The following is a 24,947-nucleotide window of genomic DNA, read 5'->3' on the forward strand; positions in this document are numbered from 1 at the left end:
GCCCCTATTGTTGAGTACATGGAAGACTAGATCTCGTGCTTTGCTCTGCATCGTGCATTGATGCCCACTGGTTCTATGCATGTTGAGTGTGGACCCTAAACGTCGTAGGGAGTGGACGTGTCGAGTGCGCACTTGTGAAGATGAATACTATGATGCCCGGCAGGCCAGCAAGCTTAGTTTTATGACTACTAGATGACCCGTTGCGCGACTGCGCAACTGCCGGATGCAACTACTACATTGATGCCACACACTTTATTTGTTGGTAAAAAGTAATTAATTTTATTTGCATTTATTTAACTAACACCATATAGAAACTCTTATGTACACCGATAAAGGTGAATAATTTATTACTCAAATTGTAGTACTCAAATAGACTATTAACCAAATTAAAACAAACTTGAATCCTCACGAAATAACATTGTGAATACTTATCATCGACTGATCGCCTTGATGGCATAGCAAATCACCCCAACAGTACATGGAACACCATGCTCACTGGCTGGGCTACGTTCCTCTTAAAAAGAATAAACACAACCATGTCAGATGCAAGACCATATTGCTGTCATAGGTTAATGATAATAAAGAGGACTCCGCATCACAAGTTGTTCTTAAAATCACCTCCTTGCAAAATAAAAGAAGAGAGATTGTCATCGACACAACTCGAGCAATAATATTCTGCGTATTATTAAGATACGACATTTGTGATTTTAAAAAAATGGCAACCGATAATGAGAAGCATTACACATCAAACAGAAATGTTCAAAACATGATAGTTTTGATTGAGAATTAAATTCCAACATCGGATTAGGACATTCCAAAACAACAATACTACACAAACTCACAATATTTTTTAATCTCTCATCACCTTATACATATACTCTTCATCAGAATAATTGGTACATCCCTAGTGTGTTTTAGATAGCAGACAATCGTGTCATTTCAAGAACCATAGCAGCAGCTTATGCAATTGTAGAGAGCAATCACATCGATAAAAAAATCTGCATCGACAAATCTCACAAATTTGAACACAGAAGAGAAAGGTGTTTCATGTCACACAAATTTAAAATTCATGAATATGTTTTTCGGTCACTATGGTCAGAATCCTAAACGATGAACGTATGAATGAACCAAATAAAGGTCAGGTCTATGCACTGAGGACAATATTTCCAGTTCATCTCCCAGGAATGAAAGCAAGTTCGATGCTCTAAGGATATAGTTTCAATATCAACTCAGGAATGGAAGTAAGTTCAATGCATTAAGGATATATATAGACCTTACTGTTTTAAGGAGAACGAAAATGAAGTTGCAAACACTTTTCACCTGTTTAATATTATATATACATGCCAGTCAAACGACCAGGCCAGGAGGTATACAGTCCATAATTTCAAGAAGAAAGGCATTTCCTCAGCTATCACAACAATAAGCTTTTCTATAACCACTCTGAACGGTTATATGTGATATATTTACTTTTTCGTTTGGGATTGGTTCGCAGGTTGGGATACTTTCATAGGCGATTTATGCGAGCCTCCGCTGCCTGGTGAACATATTCCGAAGATCATTTGAGGCAGCCTATCAGAGAGAGACCGATCTCGAATGCAATCTTGACTGTCCTTATTGAGTAGATAAAGTTGCATGTGACCTTAAGTGATTCACCATTTAAGATACTAAGGAGATCCTACAAATCTCAGACCTAGAATCCATTCAGCTTTAGTCTTGAATCATGTCATGATGGAAAGAGTGCACTTCGTGATGAGCGATATAAACAAACCATTGATTTCCAGTACATGTTCCTGCCAGCACCTATATTTTATTTTGTGCGTTGGTTGGTTGCCTTACCTGCTATTGCTTTGCATAGCTTAATGGTAAAAGCCAGTAAATTTTTCCCTTAATGTTTATTCCCTTATGGCTGTAACTCCAACCTTGCATATCTGACTGTCTACCCCAGAAGTATGTAAAACATAATTTATCGATCTGTGTTAGGATTTCAGTCTGGAGCTGGCCAGTATCTGCTCATATTCTCATGTTTCGTTTACATTTTACATGCCAACTGACTTTTACTTGACTGCCTTTTGTTCTACTGTAAAACGTTATAAACTACTGTCGACACAAGATCATTTTTTTACAAGATCCATAGCCTTGAGGATTACCACATACAAGAAGAGTAATCTGATCACTTGGCAGCAGTTGAAGTTTTAAGTACGCCACACCTAAGTACTGGCAAGGAATCTTGAATTATTGGAGAAGTCATGGCATGAGATGAGGTAGCCTTTTAAGTTTTAACTAGCAAACTATTGGCACGGCGGCACGCCGCGCCCAACATGTGCCTGTGAGTTAAAGAATAATAAGTGGTATTTTTAGAGTGGACGCATACTTTTGATTGAATGCTCATTCATCGCAGCATTATTTCTGTCTAAGTTATCAGATAAATCATCTATCAAGCAACAATGTAGATGAATTCGCAAAAAGAAAAAGCAACAATGTTGATGCATGTGGTACATGTATGGGATCTCGTCGCAACTTTTATTACACCATCAAAGATAAAAACTGACTATGCAATCCCTGGAAGCCATCGTATGCACATTACACTTGGTAACTGGGACGTAAAAACATAGAACACAATTTTTGGAAAACCTTATTATTTCTACTTGGAGGGCAATCAGTATTTACCAAAGTCACCTCTTCTTTGTCAGAGAAAAGGAGGCTAATTTCCATGCCTTTGCCAACCGTGTCGGGGATAACCTACTCCTTGGTGGCACACCTGATATGTGCTTCTTCTTTGATCTTCAGCCTGAACTCGTCCATTATAAGCAAGGAGGCAACTCAGACTTAGTAAGAACATGTTTTTTAAAACTACTTCAGAGGTCATAAAGCTGAATATATTTGTAGATGAAAAAATAGAGAACTTCCAAACATTGAATTCCAAGAAATCAATAATAGATCCCTAGATCTAAGTAACAAAAAAGACAACTTCCTATGCCAAAGCTCATATATCTGGCACCTTTTAGAAGCGGGCAACTTACATTGTAGCCTCAAGAAAAGTTTATTTAGTAGACTATTATAAGGACACATGCGTAAAAAAAGAAAGTAATACATCAGAGGTAACAACCGGCTTGGAAATGATAGCATGTTACCTAGGAAAAAAAAATGTTCAATGTATTGACCAAGACACATCTAGATGGCGACATGAGATACTTAGTATGCATGGTTCTATTAAACTGAACTGTGTTCTATGTTGATAACGTGAAATAAGTAGTTGACTTCAGAAACTCGTCTAAACAGCTCGGAAGCATCTTTCTAACATTACCTGTCTTAAAAAAGAAAAAAAGAACAACCAGGGGTAAAAGAACATTCAAATAACTTATCAACTCTGATTAATATAAAAAGACGAAAAACATGGTTGAGGAGGTTTCCATGCTAGCTAGTATAAAGTGTATGCAAAATATAATTCAGAAGATCGTGTAAATTCACGAATTGGTTTGCATGAAAATTATTACTTTGTGAGGTTGCAAGGTAAGATAATTTATATATTGCAAGAAATATAAGTTTAAGGGTGGTGGCAAAACAAATATTTTTTATGCGAAAGGAAAGTTCAGATATAGGAGCATCCATTGATCTTTAATACAAAATGCAAGAAAAGTGTAATTCGAAAGATTAGGCATACTTATGAATTAGCAGACGAAAATTATTCACTGCTGTGGGATCACAAGGTTAAATAAATCATACAAAACAGGAAACATGAGTATAAGTGTAATGCTATGAAAACAATTATGATATGCAAGAAGATAACCAGATATAGAAGAATCGGTTTATCTTCGTCCACGAACGCAACATTCTAAATTAACCAGGGACAAAAAAAGAGGGAAAACAACATGGGAGCACACAATGCAAGGTAGTTCAATACAATGTTTCAGATCATAAAACACTACCTCATCGACAATAAACTCTATCTCATATAAGTTCTGCTTTGTTTTTCTGATGCCTACACTTCCATATTCGAGCAGCACACACAAGAACCTTCCAGTTGAATCTTGGGATGATAAATCTTTTAGCGTCAAGACTTGCATATTTAGCACTTTTTGGTCTGTATTAAAGCGAAAATTCTGAGTAGAGAATTGTAGGCGGCATACGAAAGAGTGAAGATCTAATTACAAAATAATGGAAATAACTTCTTAGGGTGATTTTGTTCAACTTCGTTATGGGAGATTTTGCTCAGCACATCAGCAAGGATATTAAGAAGATGAAAGAGCTTGTACCAGTTTTTGCTCATTGTAATGAGAACACCAAAACGCTCCATACATCGCAGAACCAAACAACAGTGTGTAGGTGTCTTGCAAGTGAAACAGCAAATGGGGTTGATTCAGTTGATATCTCTGTTTCATATTGTTCTAATACAAAATCATCTGTGATGTATAAAAAGAAAATAAAAATACATAAGTTAGTTATAATGCTTTTAATTAAAAGCAATAGAATATGCAGGCTACAAACTGAAGTTGACTACCTAGCATGAAACTTGCCTCACCCCTTCAGTTGAATAGTAATGCATATTTTTATAACTTTTAAGAAAACCCCTTGCCTGTTTAATTCGTAGGTTTGGCGAACTTAACATTGCATTAATGCTTGTGACTCCCATCCAAAAATCTCATTGGTGTTCTAGTTTTTTTTCATCTGAAAGTTCTGTAGATTCCTACATTGGGATCAATCATATTACTTAAACTTCTGAATTTGTGTGGCAAAAAGTGTATACCTAACCGGTAATTAATCTAAGCAGTAGGTTTATTTGGGAATCATACATATGTCCTTATTTTGGATTGATTATATGGAAAATCAAAATTCGCACCATTCACTTTCTTAAAAAAGTCTATACCTAACCGGTAATTAATCTAAGCAGTAGGTTTGTTCAGGAATCTTACATATGTCCTTATTTTTTGACATTTAGAAAAAAAAATTTGGGTAGTGGGTGCATCTGCACCCACCACCCGTTTTGAATATCCGGTTTCTTTCCTGCTACAGTACTACTTACCCACCACCCGTTTTGAATATCCGGTTTCTTTCCTGCTACAGTACTACTTGGCTTTTGATGTCCAGGCTATCTACCGGAGAGATCTGCAACCCTAAACCATTACTCCAAATGTTTGACAATACTGAACAAAGTGCATAAATTATGGGCACAAGCTGGTAAAACCAATTAACTTCAAGCATTTTAAGTACTCATATTGAAATGAACAAATGATTATTTTAAGTACTCCATCAGATAAGGTTGAGAGATCAAATTTTCAGTTACTACAACAACACCAATCACATGGAGCCAAGTACTGTGATAAACTATCATATTCATATTAACCAGCAAAAAGAGATCCAGAAAGAGATTTCAGTGGTAATAATGGTCTAATTATGAGGTGAACTTACCCATTCGCTTAGGAACTATTGTCCCTTCGGTCTGTTAATGTCGATATCGACAGCCTTGCGCCGAGTGACAAGTTCCACTAGAACTACCCCAAATTAGTAGACATCAGACTTCTCAGTAATTTACCCACCTATTGGCATATTCAGGTGCCAGAAAACTGCGTAATGAAAAAAGAGACTCAGATTTCCCAAAGTTAAAGGTTATACCAGGTTGTTTCAACCAGTTATGAATAAATTTCAACCACTCATGTACTGATAATCAGTACTTAACCCAGTGACACCAATGGGAAGAAATAAGAAGCAACCATTACAATAGATAAAAACACCCAAATACTTATTTAGCACATAGAAAAGACTAAGTACCATCTTCAACTATTTAGAAAATTTTGTATCACATTCTATTGTACCAGTAATACACCAGCCAAATCATGTACATGTGGTTCAAAAGCAGTAAGATTAAAAGCATGATATTGTTTCAAGGATAATCTACAATGCTAATAGTGTCAAGAAAAAAGTACAAGAAACTACGATACTGCTTCGAAATGAGGAGCAATGTCCCACAAAATAAGTTTACTGAGATCTCCTAATTATGCTACTTACTGCCCTCACCTTTGTTTTCTTCAAAATCGTACAGTATTTGCTTGGAAAATAAATTTGTACTTTCTCAGCAAGGCATCTACAATTTTTTTCTAGAAATATATTAAGCAAGGATCTTTAGTTGCAAATGAAGCAACAGAGCTCACATCATTGACCATATTAAGCAAACATCAGTTGTTGGAGTACAAAGAATATTGATCAGCACAAAGTAAAATTGCCTCGGAACAAATAATGTGTTGTGACGTCCTTTAAGACAGATGTAAAATATTTAGTAACCATAATGGATGCGTAAGCCTCAGAACAAATAATGTGTTGTGATGTCATTTAAGACGGATGCAAAATATTTAGTAACCATAATGGATGCGTAAGTGAGTGATGTGTGTCATGTGATGCGAAAGGCACAAATCACGAATCTGAGAGCATGCATCCTGACGTGCTCATCATGCAAGGAATTGTGTCAACCAAACAATTTGAGTCCCATTTAACTACAGTAATTCACAGGAATTTGATTTTCATCATACCTATTGCCTATTGCCTATTGCATACACAGGAGATTCCTCAGTGCACAAAGACTCTGGGCACAGTAAGAACAATAAACAAACTTGATCTAATCATCTCTTTGCCACTCCACCCTACGAATTTCAGCTTTTTGGACTGTTCTTATTGGTCCTTGAACTTTGAATGCACCGAGCCTATTGGTGTCAACACAAAAATCAGAAGATATCTACTTCCTTTTTGTTTAGGAAATTAAATGCATGAAGCTACTGCACGATACAAGTCCACACTTCAAATCAGTTTGGTTTCTCCATACATACATTAAAGTAAATTGGAAGCAATTCTTAGTGATGAGAGAAACTAACCAATCAAGTAGTCGTAAATTTGAAGCAATTCTTAGTGATGAGAAGAAACTAACCAATCAAGTAGTCAAGGTGAGTACAACAATCAAGTAGTCAAGGCCTGATTTCCGGACCAGTCTGAATCATCTGTCCAACCAACATTAACAGAAACATGGGGCCAGGGTTCTCTCTTAAAATCTATATTTCCATGAAGTACAACTTCTGCAACTCCTTGTCCAGTCTCTACAATAAAGCCAAGACCATTTGCACTAGACCAAAGCTAATTATAAAAGATTTCCATAGAGAGAAGGCAAAGTACCAACAAAAAATGGAGGCCGCATAGCAATATATATAAGATAACATAAGCACTCCATATGTCTATTTCAGGTCCATAGTTTCTCTTGAGCACTTCAGGAGCCATTTAGTAGTCACTTCCCACAATTTCAGAAAACTTTTCACCTAAACATCACACAGTGGCATCATATTGCGTACAGTACATACCAGAGGCCCAGAGCCCCAGCACAGTCGAATGCAGGATACCACAACATCCAGCCTGCTGCTAGCTCATTTCTTGAGCTTCCTAACAAGTAACTTGAGACGACCATTGGAGCGGAACCAAAACACAAATATATCGTTGTCCTTCATGTTGGTGTCCTGCACCACAACTCTCCAGTTAGTTGTGATCATGGCGCCTTTATTCTTCCCTTTGCCCATGATCATCCTCACTTGCACAGAAGATCCATTCTTGAAAGAGACTTCCACGTTATCAGCTGGAAGGTTCATATTCTTCAATATGTATTTCTGGGTAAACTTCCTTGTGAAGTACTGCAGATTAATTATAAGATGCAAAAATTCATTCAGATGTAGTCATTGTCATAAATATGCAAAAACATCCTTAAGATTATTTACCATTTTGGATTTGCCTCTCAGAGTACTTGCACCCTTTATAGTGCACACATAGAAAGGAATTGCGGGGCGCGTTTCACGAACTTGATGTTTCAGGGCTTCAAGTTGTTCAGGGTACATTTCCACTAGGTTGGGAAACACGCAATACTTGTCAAATGTCTGACCTCCCTTTATCCTGGGACCTACATATAATTAAGGAAATCAAGGATTAATTAAGGCATATAGTTCGGCAACAAAGTTTTCCTAAAATTGAAGACAGATAGGAACTGAAAAATTCCCTGAATATACATCCAAATTACTATCATGCCAAACGGCCAGGCCTACATTTTACCTATCCTGCAACTATAATTAATATGCTCCATGGTATATTTTACCTCGGCGAGTCAGCTTGGCAGAAAGTCTAGCAGCAGCAGCATCATCTAGATGAACCGGTGCACCAGCACTAGCATGAAGATCACTAGCTGCAGCACCATCACCTTCTTCCCCAAGCTTAACAACATGATCCTTTGCTGCAGCACCATCACCTTCGGAGGATGAGCTAATGTCGATGGTTTCAGCGATCTTGATCTTCTTGGCTGCGACCAAGATGGAAACTTCATGGAGGTCCATGGTGTCAACCTAATAAGCAGTGAACAATTAGATGATAGATAATTATAATAGCACTGATAGATAAACAATGAACAATTAATGATGATAAATTGCAACATTTGCGAATTATGAAACCTATTACACGTTAAAACTAAGTTGGGATGCTTAGGTTCAGGTTGCAACATTTGCACTAGCAGTTATAAATTCCTTATAAACAGTGAACAATTAGATGATAGACAATTAATTGAACTGTAATAACAAACATATGCAGTAAAAAAAAGGAGAGAACTATAGGAGCATCTAGTTTGAATCTCAAACAGCGAAAAGAGAACATAAAATTCATATCACATAGAACCCCGCTTCGCTAGGAATCGCTAGACAGTAAACCCTAGGAAAATCTCCGCTAGGAAAACCCACTAAAAATCGCCCCGCCCGCTTCGCTACCCGCCTGATTAGATACAACAAACCCTAAAAAAATCACCCCGATTCGCTAAACCACGGCAGCCGCAGGCAAGAAAGGAGACCGCTATGTGCATGCTCACGGCGCGACATGGATTGAGGAGGTGTACACGAACGAGGCCGCAACCATGGATCTAATCCTCGAGAAGTACGTGCGTTGGCTCGCGGACGAGGAGATCAAGTTCGTCGGCCTAGATCTCGAGTACAACGGCACGCAGAGGAAGGTGGCGGTGATGCAGCTCACCATGAGGGAGCATGTGCTCTTCTTTCACAAGATAAGGTACTATCATTTCCCCAAAATAATTTGCTTGAAGTCTGAGTACGACCGACCTTTGTTCTTGAGAGTGCCAAGAGTTTTATTTATTTATTTTTGGTATCAACTAGGAACAGCACATGCGCGCAATAAAATTAAAATCCGCTCTGTTAATTTGGCAACCATTGTTCTGACGGTATTTGGCATGCAAGATTGATCTGCAAATTTTCTTGTGTGGTCAAAGTTCTTCCTGTATATTAGTTCCCCAACATTTAGTGCTTAGCAATGTGTACTAGTTCCCCAACATTTGGCATGTTAGATTGATCTGCAAATGTACATTCGTCCCCCAACATTTAATTAGTGCTTAGCATGTACTATACGTATAATTAATTAGTTGTTCAACTAATTAAATTGTTCATTACACTGCATATATATAATATAAAACAAGCTCCTAATCCCATGTTAACTACATTTTTGCGTTATGATATATATGTAGGTGTTCCACGCAGCCTAAAGAATATTCTGCAGAACAAGAACATAACTTTCGTTGGGGTGGGCATAAAAGGGCACAGACGAGTGCTTGGTAACGAGTGGCTGCACATTCCTATCCAGTACCACATCAACATCCAGGACATCTACAAGATTGAAGGTGCTAGAAACGGTAGGGCAGGAATGGCAGCTATGGCTGGGAAGCTCATCCACAAAAAGTACTTGAAGATGAAGGAAGGTATGAAGGATGACGGGCAGAAACGCGAAGGGCATTCGTACTGGGAATGGAAGCCACTTTCAGAGAAGAACCTGAACTACGCTATCTTGGATGGATATATCACCTCCGAACTGTATCGCAGGATCAGCTTAGTGAACCAGGGACAGGTTCACCTGCAGAATGTGGCAGTGTACCTCCCACGACCCATGAAGAAGACCATTTAGCAGCCAAGTGAGTCGGAGGTGGCAGATTCTTCCAACAACAGCAAGAAGAGGAAGAGTGGCTGGGAGTCCTGGGACTAGGACAAGAGATGTCCCTATTCCAGCAACATGTCCTTGTCTTATTATATATGCTTATGTTATATGTATGCATGTGTGAAGAACTGAAGACCTACTATGTCATCTGGCTTTTGTAATCCTACTACTATGTCTGTGTTTCGGAAGTACTATGTTAGCAGAACAGGTTTTATGTTGCATGTAAATTTGGAAGTACTATATATGTGTGAGTAGAAAGTTTGTGTTTGGATGTTACATGTGTTGTTGTTGTGCACCCTGGAAAGTAGTAAGTTTAATTTGGATCAAGTCGTATATTTTACATATTGTTCTTGATTTCTAGTGATAGAATTGTTTACTTTATCCAAAATAAAATAAGTACAAATTAAATAAGAAAATTGTATGAAGAATTCATTCATACTATGTTTTGGATGTTTAAGTACAAATTTAAGTAATGTGAATTTCAACTACTGAAGCAAAACTATGTCTTCCAACGTTGATATTTATCAAACGTTCTCTGTTGCCAGATCTACCATATTGTTGCCGTTTACTATGAAATTGACTCTAATCCGGATTTTTACCAATACAAGGGCACAACGATGAATTCAACGCAAGATGTTGCTGGTAGGATACCGATGACGATACATCGACATCGAGTGCAAGCTTCAGAGGAAATAGATGATTCACATTACTCCTTTCTAAAAGGTACACAATTTCCTTAATTCTTAATCACTATTCTGTAACAAGGATAATGCTAACTCCTTTAATTGTTCTTGCGCTCAGTAAAGAAAGGATTTGTTCTTGTAACAAGGATGGAAAGTATAGCAGCATACAAAAACCAGCGAGGATCTGGTAAAAAATATTTGAGTCTCTACCATTTTGTATAATGCATAAAATCCTAGATTGCTTAATCTTAACAACCGTTAAACCTTATGCAGAAACTGAAGAACAATCTGACACTCCAGTGTCCGCCAATGACATGTGCGCACTGGGTGAATGGCCATCTCATGCTCGACGCAACCGTGAACTACAACAGAATGGTACAAATTTTGGTTTATATTTTTGTTCTATTCTACTATAATCAAATACCGAGTAACACAATATTTCTTGTATGCTTTTGGTTGTAGAAACTGGCGGACAGAAGAAGAAGAAGGGGCGAGGTGCTCTCAAGGGTTTTAAAGAATCTAAGAAGCGTTATGCCAATGGATCAGAAAAGCTTAATATTTCATTCTCTGAGCATTTGGGTGGTACAGTAGGAATGAACTACTGTACATTCGTAGATGACATGGTACTCATGATGAAAAAAAAGGTTACCGCTCATTGGAGTGAGAAGGTGGGCGGATATTCACCCTACCATCCATCGACAAATTGTTGTCGATATGATAGTGAGTACAACCCTTTTCACATGTGTTATTTAGTTTACCATTGAAAATGCATTGTTTAAGCATAGACATTTGTTGTACTCATTACAGGACAGATGTGCATTGGAAGATACACCGGTAATTGAGGAGAAAATTCTCAAAGTTGCACATGAGCGATATAGAGCTTGGCGTTCAACTCTAAGCGCCACATACAAGGCGTACAAAATTGATGCTGCTAGATTGGCGAATGTGCCTGAAGATGTACAACCAGAGGAGTGGCAATGGTTGATTGAGTACTCTGGCACTGATTCAAAATTCAAGGTTATACGAATGTAGACAAATGCTAATAAATCTTATTTTAAAAACGGAAGGAGCACTTGCTTATATTTTGGGTAGAACAGTTTTTATTGAACATTTTAATTGGAAAGTAACCGTTCAAGCTGAATATTCATGACTAGATATTATGTCTGAAGGTTTATAATTTATTTATCTGTTCGGCATGCCATAAAGACTGGACAAACTTCAATGCCTATCATCATATGATGTCATATTTGATCCCCGCTAAAGAATGTATTTGATAATCATATGGCATAAGATATCCCTAACCTCTTTCTCTAGTTAAAAAGGCGAACAAGTAGGCTGAAAGAATTGAGCAAAACTTACCTCTCCATTAATTCTTGCTCCCACCTCCCCTTTAGCACTCTTTGTATTTTTGGGTGATATAGGGGAATCACTGTGTTCTACAATCTTGTTATTCTGGAACATAACAGCGAGTAATATGAATGTCTGATTCTTAGTCACAGACCAAGCAATACAAAGGTAGCAAGAAAATACCGTCAGTTCTACGTAGTCACCAACATCTGGAGTGTATACAAGATCCAGTCCATCATTTTCATACATTAGTCCATCTACTTTTTTCAGAAGCATCCCATCAAACTCGCTACAAGATATATATAACCCATTTGTTAAATAGACGACAGTAAAAATAAATACAATATTGAGTGTTTAGGCTGTATCGTATTATTTTTTATCTATTTTAAATAAACCTGAAGAATCCTTTATGTACTTCCAGTATATAATCTCTTAGAATCTGAAGCACATAGCAACCATTGACCACCTGATCAGTTAAAATACATGCAACATGTCAGAGTAGTCCAATTCAGTTAAAATACATGCAACATCACAGACTAGTCTCAATTTGTTCTCTTCAGAAATTAAAATAGGGAAGAATTCAGATACATATAAATTACCTTGTCCTCAGGGCAAACTGATGGAGTGTAAGGAGGCAAATTATGAACTCGTCGTTTATCTTTGTCATCCCAAACATTCATCCGGTCATCAATCACCATCGCCATATTTGGATGGCATGAACTCTTTTGAAACACACGCTTAAGCGACTTTTTGGAACCTAACAGTCAATACAAAATAAAATAAAACGAAGGTGCATGTGGCACAAACAAGAAACATAATCGGTGTTAATCAGTCTTCCATCCATCAACAAACTTATCTTTTACTTGTACATAAGGATGTTCTAGTAGTTGTGCTTGTAACCAACATACATGATGATACAAATATTGCAACTTTTTTTTATCAAACTGCTATGCAACACTAGCTAAAGATTTTTTTAACATGAAAAGCAAGCTACCCCCCTTGTCGGGAAAAAATACTGTTTGAGAAATACTTGGTAGCTAGTGATCAACGACGCAACGTACTTCTCCCTATCCAAACTAGCTATTAGAATTTAGAATTGATCCAATGAGGGTCTCATGAAAGAAGAATAGTAAATACTCACGCAAAATTTTACCTGGCCTCACACATACTAAACGCTGTGAAATCTCTTCTGAGCTGATCAAGCTGCCTTCTGGATCAAGCAGTCTCCATGCCTCGAGAGCATATTGTCTTGCAGCTTTTGTACATACATATACCTTATATTTTCTCCATCTACTGGTTTTACTCAGATAAGTCTTCAAATTATCCCAGCCAGGCCGTATGTTTACAAAATAACTACTTCTAGGATCCTGAACGGCATATAATGTTGCAGCAGGTAAGAAGAGATGATATGGATAATTATTGACAGTAATATACAACAAATACAAGAAGGTTTTCAAGCATATATTGCAAAAAACAACTGGTCTATTTATTTAATAGATTAATAAAATAATAATGACACTTGGATTAGAAAACAAAGATGAGTTGGGAATACATCAGTAGTGTTGAACAGAGAACGCAATTTACATAACATAACATGCTAGTAGCACATGTGTTGTTATGTTGGAATTGTGAAACTGGGGAACGACTGCGTCTTCAACCACGCCGCCCCCTCCATCTCTCGCACCCTCGACAATATCAAGGATGAGGCGGCGTTCTGGTCCAGGGCTGGAGCACTATGACTTAGAGCGATCTTGCCCACAACCTGGGATGTCCACTGATTTTTTTGTCATAACAGCACTCACCTCCTAGGAGGCCCTTGTACTAAACCCTTTCTCTCTATTATATGAAAAGAAACGCAAAGGCTTTTTGCGTTTTCTCGAAAAAAAGAATTGTGAAACTGGCTTGCATGACTATATGATGTTTGGAGTTAGACCTGCATAAGGGCATGTACAATGCAAGGTGCTTATAGGAGGTGCTTAGAAAATAAACCGGTTTTTAGCTAAACACCGGTGCTTATTTGCTCTAGACAAATGCTTAACTAAGCACCCCCTCTATAGAAATAGGCACTGGTTCTTATGAAAATGCTTGGTTTATTTTTGTAAGCACCTCTCTAAGCACTGTGCATTGTACGTGGCCTAATACACAAGTTGTAAAATTTTAAAAATTATTGCCCTAAATCAGGTTTAGTCTCGAAGTAGCAACACCATATGTAAACTGATCCCATTGAACTCTGTTATAATTATCTTGACCGGACCACTGCATAAAAGTGGACGGCAGGGCGATGTTTGTTAACATGGTTTGTTGTGAACGCCAACATCCCACATTCTCATGTATACATTGACATAACACATCCAATGAAAAAACATCCGTCAACGCCATCCATAGTATCTCCAAACAACCGCCAGTTGTCCAGCCACCCTTGCCATGGGCGACCAAACCGTCCCCCTTTTGATCTCGTGTCTAACTTCTAGTCTATATACATTAGGTCTGGGTTACAAGTGCTCAAGTCCAACAGCGTTTTTTGTTGGTAATACATGTCTCATTTATTAAATAAAGATAAAGTTACATGGCACGAAAACACGGACCCGACGGAACTTTTCCCAAAGGAACGCTCAGCCAGGAACGAAAAATACAGTCTGGACCAAAGAAAACCCTAAACAAGGTACCAACACCTGCCCTTCCCCTGGCACCACAGTAGCAGCCACCTAAGAAAAAGTGGACAGATCAGCTCTTCACCTGAGGTCGACGCGGCTCCATCACTGATCTGCAGCTTTACGGACCTCCAAAGTAGCTTGCCAAAGGCAAAGCCATTGCCGTTGAAAGAATCAGACCGGGGCAGCACCCTGGACACGCCATACAACTCCAGATTTGACACCCCCCGCGCGACGTCAGAGGAGGAAACCATATCTGCCAGCCTCTAACCACGAACCTAGCACAAAATTCACCATCTTCCAGCTGTCACCAATTCAGACTACTGTCTCTGCGTACTTTTTACCAACCTCCCGAGCTCTGCTCCGACGTTGGAGTGAACGTCGTCGCAACGACGGAGCCCAAGGGCACAAGTCCACCATAAGGATGTCGCCGCCGCTACACCATCCCAGCTTGAACAGACTACGTCCCAGATCCCTCGACAACCAAAGAGCAGAACACCGCACTGCGGCCAAAAACCTAAGCTACAGAGGACCTACCCTAAACCTACACTGGTCCACACACGCGGGACTTGAGTCCAACAGCTAACCCTCCTCTTATACCAAATCAAGTTGTATCCCTATACGCATATTAGAAGCCAATTCCAACAAAACTGTGTATTTTTTGTTGACTTTTAATATACGTAACTTGAACTATACACCTTCCATCCATCAGATTAATATTGATATGCAAAAACATAAATACTTTGATTTAGAAACTAAACACACCAGCCCAAAATAACAACATATATGACCTCTTTATGAAGTTTAAAATTATTTTTACATAATATAAATACTCATTAACTACGAAAGCAATATCTATATTACATTGCTAATTTTCATGAGCATGACATGAACTAATTTCTCAACAGCAATTAAACTAGAAGTTATAAGAATAATAAATAATAATTTGGTGATTTGCAGAACAACCAAACAAATCGTACATACCATTGGGTTAAGGCGAGTCAGAACCGCATTCCTTTTCGGGACCCTGATTACAGGTCGAACAAGTTGTAGTCCGCCAGGTTTATACAACATGCCCTTCTCATGTTGGTTCCTCACAATCTCATGATCGACAGTGATAGCACCTTTATGTACAAAATCCTTCAGAAATGTATTATCCTTAGAGACCCTACAGAGTTGATTCTGAAGTACCAATTGTGTAACCGCATCAAGTTCAGAATTCTTCAGGTCTGATTTGATCGATCTCTTCCATGTGAGTTTCTAATTTTTTCTCGTTGCTGGCAAATATGATGGTCTCGTCGAGATCAAACACAATGGCTATGCATCGCTGGTTGAGCATCCCAAGGCATGCCTCGTAAAGCCCTTCTTGTGCGGACCAACACCAGAAACAAGGCACACCCTTTTCAACCTTGCTTTGCATAGCCACAAGGTGAAGTTCCTCCAGTCCGGCATCCACCACAGCGGTCTAAAACCCACAATAATCAATGAGAAAAATAAACTCTAAGCCTGTAATCTAATTAAAATGATGGAAATCCAATACTACATCTGAAATGTTACCAAGAGTGAAGGAATAAGAGAACCTGCTAGGGTTCTAAGGAGATGACCTTGCTGAAGTATAAAAGACATTCAAAGGTATCTCGCAGTAATTGTTAAGGCAAACGTCATATATTCAGTGACATACCATTGTCATCCAATAATATGACATCCAAAAAATACATTCCAGCCCTAATCTACTCTATTTCGCCTAACAAACAAACTGTATCATACTACTATGATAGGACTTGTTTTGCATCAATACTGTAAAGCTGTATCGCAACTAGTTCTAAAAGTATTTTGCATCCTAAATTGCAGGCTCCACCACCCAGTTCATAAAATGAAGCATACTAGTGCAACAAATCAACAGCTCAATGCCTCTTGCTAAGTAAAATCGCAGGCCAAGGAAATCTAATAGTGAGTTAATCCAATATATAAGGAGAGTGCACTATCTGAACCTAGGGGCATCTGCCCCGTTTTTTAAAATTGCATTCAATACTGTATGCGTACTTCTCCATAATATATAAGCACGGCGCACATAGTTTCGTGAGAAAAATAGCTTTCTATTTTGCCTCTGTAAAATGACAAATTTTGGTGCTAGAAAAAAAACTTTTCACAAGACAATTTTTTGTCTTTTTTCCACAGGCAAAGAAAAATCATTTTCCTACGAAACTTTCTGTGCGCACATAGAACGTGGGGATGTAGGCGTGCAATTTTTTCCGTAATTTTGATACAGTTGGAAACGTTCTTTTCAAAAAAGGGGTAGATGCCCCCATGTTCAGCTATGCATTTTCCAGGCCTATATATACTACTATAATAAACCTACAAGTTGGAAAATGGACGAAAGATCTGGCAGCGATTATATATGGAGTAGATTAAAGCTGTAGACGACTAGGCAAAGAAGATGTGCATACGTACGGTACCATGCGTTGGTTCCAGCAGGTGGAGTGCAGGCTGTTAAGGAGGGGGGATCTGGGATGAATATCCAACGTCGTGCTTTCCTGGATCTTGCAGCGCATGGAGTAGGCGCTGATCACCTGCAGAACGGCCAGCGGTGGGCACCTGTCGCTCGCCGGCGACCGGCGGCTGATCCGGATCTCGTTGTTTCGGAACACAGGTTCCCTGCCGCCAGATGATGGTGGAAGCAACACATCGACGTAGCCAAAGAACACGTCACCCTCGAACATCGGCATGGTCCTGACCCCGCCCGCGCCGGTGAGCGAGGCGGCCATGGCCGTGCTTGATGGTGGGGATGACCGGGGAATACTCCCTCCGTGGCTCCGTCCCGAAATAAGTGTGGCGAGTGGGACTTTGCAAAACAACCCTCCACTTTTCTGGACAGAACCTGCAGTGCACCGGCGTCGAGTAGTCCAAGTTTTCTTAGTCTCCAAGTCTTCTCCTTTATATACAACTAGGGTTGAAAATGAAACGGAAACGGACGGAAACATGCTTTACCGTTTTTGTTTCCCTCTATCTTATCGGAATCGAAAATGGAATCGGAATCCCCGGAAACGAATATGAAAACGGAAACCATCGGATATGAATACGGAACGGATACGTAGCGGATACGTTACGAAAACGAATATTTGCCACAATACAATGCGGCATGATGCCTTGGTTTGTAGACCGAAAGACACATATAAAGAAAAAGACAATAAAACAAGATATAACACTTAAGTTCGACAAGCGGCAATTCACATAAAGTAACACACATAGTTTAACAGCTGCATGCACGCGCAATTATACAGAGTGATTAGGGTTAGAGGAATTAGTGGACATGATACGTGGCCAAGCCTGGTTTCATGTGTAAATGTAGGCGTACTAAATGCACGGGCCTCTCTAGGTTATATTTCCGGAAACTTTCCGTATTTATTTTTCCGGAATTTCCCCTGCCGTTTTCGTTTCCGTCGGAAAGGGCTCCCTCGTTTTCTTTTCCGTTTCCGTTTATGCTTTTGCCGTTTCCGTTTCTTTTTCTCAAAATGCCACTTCCTTTTCCGTATTTGGTCCTCCATTTCCTTTTTCTTCGGAAATGAACGGAAAGATTCCCTTTCGTTTTCAACCCTATATACAACCCACCGTGGCTCCATTTTTTTATTAGAAAAGGGGAAACCCCCAGCCTCTGCACACAGCTGAAATTATTACAAATGTCAAGAGAGTTTCAGAGTTTACATCTCACGCATCACATAAGGTTGAGGCATCTAAAAATGGACAACATTTAGACCACTACGCTCGGAGTCGTCTAGAATGCTGCCACATAGCCCGGGAAAAGAAGTCCTGAGTGTAACATCCGGATTTTTATGACCTGAATTTTTTTTTTAGGAACGGATGTTGCAGCAAAATAAAGTAAAGGAATATTTTATTTAGGTTCTGAAGATTTATTCTTTTCAATTGATTTTCTATTTGAAGCCACAGATTGTTTTGTCTTTAAGTCATATTTGAACCTGTGGTCAATTCATGTATTTGCTTCTTATTGGTTCTCTGTGCAAAATCACATTGTTCAACCACATGCACGTGCATGCACTGCAACGGGAGATCGTGTATTTGAGTATTTTTCCTCCGTGTCCTACTCATGCACGTGTACTAGTATTCCCTCCTCTGTTCTAATTCCTTTCTTCTCTACGGATTAATCTCACCGAAGCTAACAGCCCAAGGCCCTTCATTGCCTAACGTAGTGCCGCTCCAGTAGCCCATCAAAGCCCACGCCTAGCTCAGCTAGCTGCAGCTGAGCGGATGGACGCGACGACGCACGCCAGGAATTCGTGCAGCACACGATACACCGTCGCGCGTATAATTCCGGTTCCGATTCTTTGGCAGCACAAATCGCGTCGCCCCTCAGCCTATAAAGCCTCAAGTCGACGCCCCTGCCTCTCTTTTCCTTCCCACGCCGCCACCCAAAGCCCTAGCGGCATAAACCGATCTAATCTCGCGAAGCTCCGCGAGGCCGCCGCTGAACGCCGCTCGCGTTCCCGGTGATTCAGGGCACTAGAGGCGGAGCTGCTGCGCCAGAAGGATCACAGGGACGAGGGGAGTTCATCCACGGAGCTAGAAGGCCGAGTTGCTGACCACAGACGACACCCACGGAACCAACGCCAACTCTGGACACCGACTTCAACCACGAACTGCGTCGCGCTCGGTGAGCACCAGTAGAAATCCTTGCACACACGCGCTACACATCTATATGCCTACCTCCTAGACATGGTTTCTATCCTTAGTTGTACAGTTTGTCGAGTCGCCGGTGAACCGAATGCCATCTGGTGGCATGGTCATATTAGGCAACCAAGAACACGTTTTCTGTTTTGTTTTCAACCCATGATATATACCAATCTGCTCCAGGAAACCAGTAGTGCGGTTAGTGGTGTCTATATACGACGTTTTTTTTTCAATCTATTTCCTAAAAGCTAAACTGAACTTGTTGCACCATGATACGCATATAAACATGCATGTACTGCTGTAAGCCTTTCCTGCTGTAGTGCTAGCTATTTTCTGTACTCGTGCGTGTGTTTAATCACAGCTTTTGGAATTGGCTATGCATGTTCAGTTATAGGTTAGATTTGGCTAATACAGTACGTTGATTGGTTTAATTGTTACCGGTAGCACATATTAGATCATATGTAAATACAGTTACTCAACATGTCAGTAGTTTAGAGTCACAACAGGTTTTATATAATTGCATGTGCCTCTGCATATTATTTTAACATGCAATTCTTTGTTTAGGGCATCACCAGGTTAGATGTCATACTAATACCATGCTACTGTTAAAGTCACAATAGTTCATGCATATTAGTTGTTTCTCTGGTACGCATGTACACATTATTCTAATCATGGATTATTCTACCTATGCTTGATTATGACTAGTAGCATGTAGTCTGTTTGCACATTACATTTTAAATCCAGTGTCATCTATGTAGGCTCGCTCAATATGTTTTTCTAAAATATTTTGCTACCCAATAGTGAGCGATCGCCATACCATGCGCCTTAGTTAACCCAAATCCCGGATGAGCCATTCCAGTCTCTTATACTACATGTATATCGAACGACCACATAATTTTTATTTGGATCTTTCTATTTGGACTAGGAAATTTGCCCGTGCGTTGCAACGGGAGAAGAAAAGACATGGTTGATTTCGCTATAATAGTAGAAAAGACATGCTTGATTTCGCTATAATAGTATGAGGGTGATCGGATTGCACCACCAGTGATGGTTAATGACCACGCAGAGCTGGTAAGTATCAGCGAGCTTCCAAAACAAGCGCGGGCAGCGATTTCATGCCTACCATGCCACCAAAGATGACAGTACCAACTTTCTTATGATAATGCTATTTTATCACTAAAACATTGCTATTATATCTTTATAGACAGTTAAAGATAGACCGAATGCATTGGAACAAAGAAAATATTAATTAGAACACCGAGATCCAGCCTCCATTAGTATTAATTTGGATGGCGTTAAGAAATTTTATTTAAAAACATAATTCCATTTTAGATAAAAAGGAGCAAAACAATCCATCTTTGTTTTCAAGTTGATCAAAACATTTAAGTTACACATGGACAGGCCACAATGAAATAGCTCATATGAAACAAAAGGAAGTTAAATGAAGTTATTTCACTAAGCTTAAGAGGGAAGAAATCCAAATCAGATATTAATTAGACCTGAAGGGGCCACACCACAACACTCTCACCTGCTTTGGGACAACAACAGAACAGAAAACACTAAAGGAATTACTATGATACTATCGCCGGTTCCCACCGCAGCAAGCCACCCGGGCTCTCCACTCATCCATGATCCTTGAGACGATGATGTGTAGATGCCATCAAAGACCTGACATTACGCTCGAGCCAAGAATGTGAAACAAACTATAACTCAGTATGATATGAACCTACAGCTCGACAAAGAATTCAGTATGTGAGAAGGCAAACTAAAAAAAAAAAGACTAAAAAAACAGACTGGTACTGCACACCTTTAGTGTTGCCCCCGCACCATGACCTCTTGAATCTTCCCTGACTATAAAGAAGCATAAAAACTGAGTGATATCCTCTGAGACCAATCCGTAATCCTTTCTACTATAGCAACACATGAAATAAACCGACAAAGAAAAGTGTACACACAGGCAAAATATAGGTGCGCTTCCTGATGACGTATATTGCTATTAGTTATTAGAACAAACTATAATTGAGAATTACTTTTTCACAACAAAATAGAATACTTTTTCATTAATTGACCCCTTCATCCATTGCAAAAATATCAGCTAAAGCCTCACACATGGCTTCTAGATAAGCTTTAATATCTACGATGGACATAGTTCTCTGATAATCGACCACGTTCTGCAACGTCAGATCAATAATAAATGTTTTCGAAGTTCAAATAACCAAGTTTTCAGAGAAAATGCATGTGGTTTTTTCCAATTTGACTATCAGGTAACTGGTAAAAAAAAATATTTCTTGACATGTCCCCGAGGAACATGCCAAAACAATCTGTAATCAAGAGGTCCTAATTTAGGGCCGGCTGTTGTCGTTGCGCATGAAACCATATATATATTAACGTGTAACAAAAAACATATGTATGCTTTTGATTGATTAGACGTAAAGCTCAGATTGTCATAGGAGCAAAAAATCAAAGGGATGTGATCTGTAGGCTTGCTCTCCCTAGACCTGCATATAAGGAAAAGTTATATGTATATGGAAAAAAAAAATTAGCCTATATATCCTCCAATATGGATTGGAGATAAGTATGTAGATATTCACATGATACAAAAAATTAAAACATGTACTCTTTAGAAATGCAAGACATTTAACAAACAAATATCAACAAGAAATTAACCTGTATGAATATGAATGCAAACTTTGTACATTCTAGTTAATGAAAATTTTGCTTAGGCAAGTCACGTACCAAGACAGATCGCCTCTGAAGTGAAGGCCCTCGGAATGGGAACACTCCAGGAGGCCCAGGACTTTGCTAGCTAGGTTAGCTGCTCAGAACATGGTGACCATAGTGGGCACGAGCATGGGACATGGTAGGGGCAGTTCTGTCTCAGGACTCAATGGAGATCACGCTTGCGGACAGACTTGAACATGACGACATGAAAAGAAACTGGACTGGTCTCCTCTAAGAAGCAGGTTGTCGGTGCACCTTGGCGATGGCGCCGCCAGTGATGGTTTTCAGCCAACAAAGTCCATGCATCTTTACTCACACAGGATGTGTTTTCAGACAGCAAATCTTGTCCTGTTCTTACAAGTTCTTTTTAAACATTTATTAACTTACTTATGCACCGGTACATGCAACAATGTACAGATAATTCCCCACAGGAGGGGCCTTTAAAAAAAAGATGCACCAGCATGGTGTGCCTCGCCATTTGAACCTGAATGGAGTAAGGTAGGTTTTTTATGAATATATACAATCCACTCTTGACTGTTGGCACTCCTCTGTTGATAATTTTCCCATCTGATTTAATTGTGGTGTTAAGTGTGATCATTGAGTTACACTATGGGCTTGTGCTTGATCATATAAAGGTGATTTTGACTCACATTTCGGGTCTTAAGACTTGGTGGGGAGTAGAGAGACTAACACACACTTTTTGTGTGAAAGGAATACGGTATGGGAAGCCCCTACAGTGATTTTTTAAAAAATAATAAGAAACCAAATTCACGTTCACGGATACTTGAACCTAGGTGGCTGGGTTGTACATCCACTTCCCTAACCAAGTGAGCCCTAACCAAGTGAGCTAAGCTCACTTCTTATAACACATTATTTTTAACTGAACACATACTGATTGTTGACATTTTACTAACCTGTAAATTCAGAGCAGTATGGACAGCCTAAAACAGTGGACTACATGGTCATACCTATCCCTCAAAATCATTCAGAAAACTCACATGGTAACGATACAAAAAAAGGACAACCAATATATGGTTCTAGTCAAATCCTCCCCTATATAAACTTGGTTGTTTGACATATGGTTGCAGTATACTACTATTAAACTCAAGTGCAAATAGCTAACCGGGAGAATATTTTGTTCCACAATAGCGCTCCCAGCCTAATCAATTCCAGATTGCAAACCAGACACTCTTGTCTCAAACGAATATTGAGTTGATGTACAAAAATCTGGACAAAGAAATTCAGAGATGTGATAACTCTACAACATGATGTATAAGAGTGGTACGAAAATGAATTGCAGTCATTCACCAAAAGCAAATGTCCAGGTTAACTTACCTCTACAACATACATGATCTTTTAATGTGTGTCTGCAACCATAGCTTCTATCTTTGTTACCTTTCCCTATAGATTTATACAAACAAAGGAGTGAAGCTTATAACGATGGCTATGGCATTCTAAAATTTCGCACGACAGCGCGCTTGACTTCTGTAACTTGTATGCAGGAAGGACTTTCTTCTTTGACCACATGCACACAAAATAAAAGGCACTGTAAGAAAATATAACAAGATAAGAGGAGGCTTCCTTCTTTGACCTTGTGATGAGTTTTCTTGATGGTTTTCCATGCTAAGGCATAGAAGCAGAGGGAAACTGCAACTAACCGTGTTACTCCAAGTAGAGTAGATGTAATGATTATTAAAGTGGTGCTTCTCTTGCTTCCCTATTTGGAGGTCCATGTTGCCTTCATAGCTGAAAATTTACACTGAGAAAATTAAGCTTTGAGGAAATCGGATGGTATCATGATTCCTGAACTTAAGAGAAGACATCTAGACTTAATTTGTATAGCATCAAGGTTTCAGGAGTTCCAAATATAGAAAGCAAAGAATGCAGATCAGCTGACCTTCTTATAGAAGAATGTGTTAAAGAAGTGGCATTTTAAAAATCTTGTGGGTTCTCTTTTTGCCCTCTCCTTTAACAATTCTAGGAACAAATTGATGACCTGAAAGGGGTAAAAATAGAATACAAGATAAAGCCTTGGAACTTCAAGATCATAAAAAATGTAACATGACGTTTTTCCTTAATGAAGAAAGTTCTTCAATTTAAATATTCACCTCATCGTTTAACCAACCACGAGGGCTCAAGCACCCTAGTTTATCTCTGGTAATCTCGATATTTGAAGGCTCATGCAGTACTAATATTTGTTTACTGCAAGCAGAAGAGGAATAATGCTTAATGGTGCTAACAAAATAAGAGCAGAAGTATTGAATAAAATTCACTAAGCTTGATTGCCAAGTGTGTACCTGTGACCACTACCATACAATGAGCTGTCTACTAAAGTTTCATCTTCATCTGTGAGAGGCGTAAATAATTTACGTATATCCTGAAATAGACAAGTACAAACTATGTGAGTTATATGTGAAAAGCTGTTGAAAATAGTCACAAGGAATAGGTTAAGCAATAATGCACTAATTGATCGATTTAACATAGCTAGAGTTCAAAAACAGAGCTAACCCTTTAAACATTTTTTTTTCATTGAGGAACCCAAAAGCATTCACCTTTGATACAGAGTTGCTATGATCATAGCATCGAACAAAAAAAAAGTCATCCAAAGAAAATTTCTGCTAGTTATATGGGTGAATTCACTCTGGCTAACATGTCCACGAACAGCTATTTAAAGAGCTACTTCTACGAGTCATCTCAGTAAACGCCATTCAGGTGAACATATGTGCATCAACCATTTCACCATTCATATCAGCGAGTCATGTTAATTTCCTCTTATGCCATGACCCATCAGATTGAAATGGCTACCTCTTTGGCCTTGTCCGCTTGAACCTGATTGGCACTGAGATCTCCCACGTCCCGC

At 39.2% G+C, this 24,947-nt stretch overlaps 2 protein-coding genes, 1 long non-coding RNA gene and 1 pseudogene across 4 annotated transcripts in view; 1 reads left to right on the top strand and 3 right to left on the bottom strand.

Moving 5' to 3' along the window:
• Positions 1-5,543, bottom strand: part of LOC127334742 (uncharacterized) — a 167,549-nt gene extending 162,006 nt beyond the window's left edge. The window contains exon 1 of the mRNA XM_071825581.1: positions 5,407-5,543. Coding sequence (XP_071681682.1) covers positions 5,407-5,410 — 4 coding nt within the window. The 5' untranslated portion in view covers positions 5,411-5,543. The remainder of the gene's footprint in view (positions 1-5,406) is intronic.
• Positions 2,456-4,367, bottom strand: LOC139835268 (uncharacterized). The gene is made up of 3 exons (XR_011751056.1): positions 4,254-4,367; positions 3,927-4,081; positions 2,456-2,788 (listed from the first exon to the last, which is right to left on the bottom strand). It is a non-coding gene; the product is annotated as an uncharacterized lncRNA (long non-coding RNA).
• Positions 5,544-7,152: 1,609 nt separating the features above from the next.
• LOC127334738 (RNA polymerase II C-terminal domain phosphatase-like 2) lies at positions 7,153-17,509 on the bottom strand. 2 transcript variants are annotated; one of them, XM_051361267.2, is made up of 10 exons: positions 17,140-17,509; positions 15,668-16,121; positions 13,186-13,399; positions 12,632-12,789; positions 12,428-12,498; positions 12,216-12,321; positions 12,045-12,137; positions 8,117-8,360; positions 7,746-7,924; positions 7,153-7,661 (listed from the first exon to the last, which is right to left on the bottom strand). In XM_051361267.2, exons 2-10 carry the CDS (start codon positions 15,755-15,757, stop codon positions 7,401-7,403), a joined length of 1,416 nt encoding a protein of 471 aa, XP_051217227.1. In that variant the 5' UTR covers positions 15,758-16,121; positions 17,140-17,509; the 3' UTR covers positions 7,153-7,400. The 2 variants fall into 2 exon arrangements, with proteins under 2 accessions (XP_051217227.1, XP_051217226.1); XM_051361266.2 differs by having other exon boundaries at positions 15,668-16,148.
• Positions 10,656-11,717, top strand: LOC139835083 (uncharacterized; annotated as a pseudogene).
• Positions 17,510-24,947: the final 7,438 nt, after the last annotated feature.

This window comes from Lolium perenne, chromosome 2 (genome assembly GCF_019359855.2).
Source record: "Lolium perenne isolate Kyuss_39 chromosome 2, Kyuss_2.0, whole genome shotgun sequence".
Lineage (NCBI taxonomy): Eukaryota > Viridiplantae > Streptophyta > Magnoliopsida > Poales > Poaceae > Lolium > Lolium perenne.

Coding starts and splice junctions, on each gene's coding strand:
- LOC127334738 (XM_051361267.2), bottom strand. CDS start 15,757: ATGTTGTATAAACCTGGCGGACTACAACTTGTTCGACCTGTAATCAGG. Junction 12,499..12,631: donor CAGTTTGCCCTGAGGACAAG/GTAATTTATATG, acceptor TTAACTGATCAG/GTGGTCAATGGTTGCTATGT. Junction 12,322..12,427: donor GTACATAAAGGATTCTTCAG/GTTTATTTAAAA, acceptor TATATCTTGTAG/CGAGTTTGATGGGATGCTTC.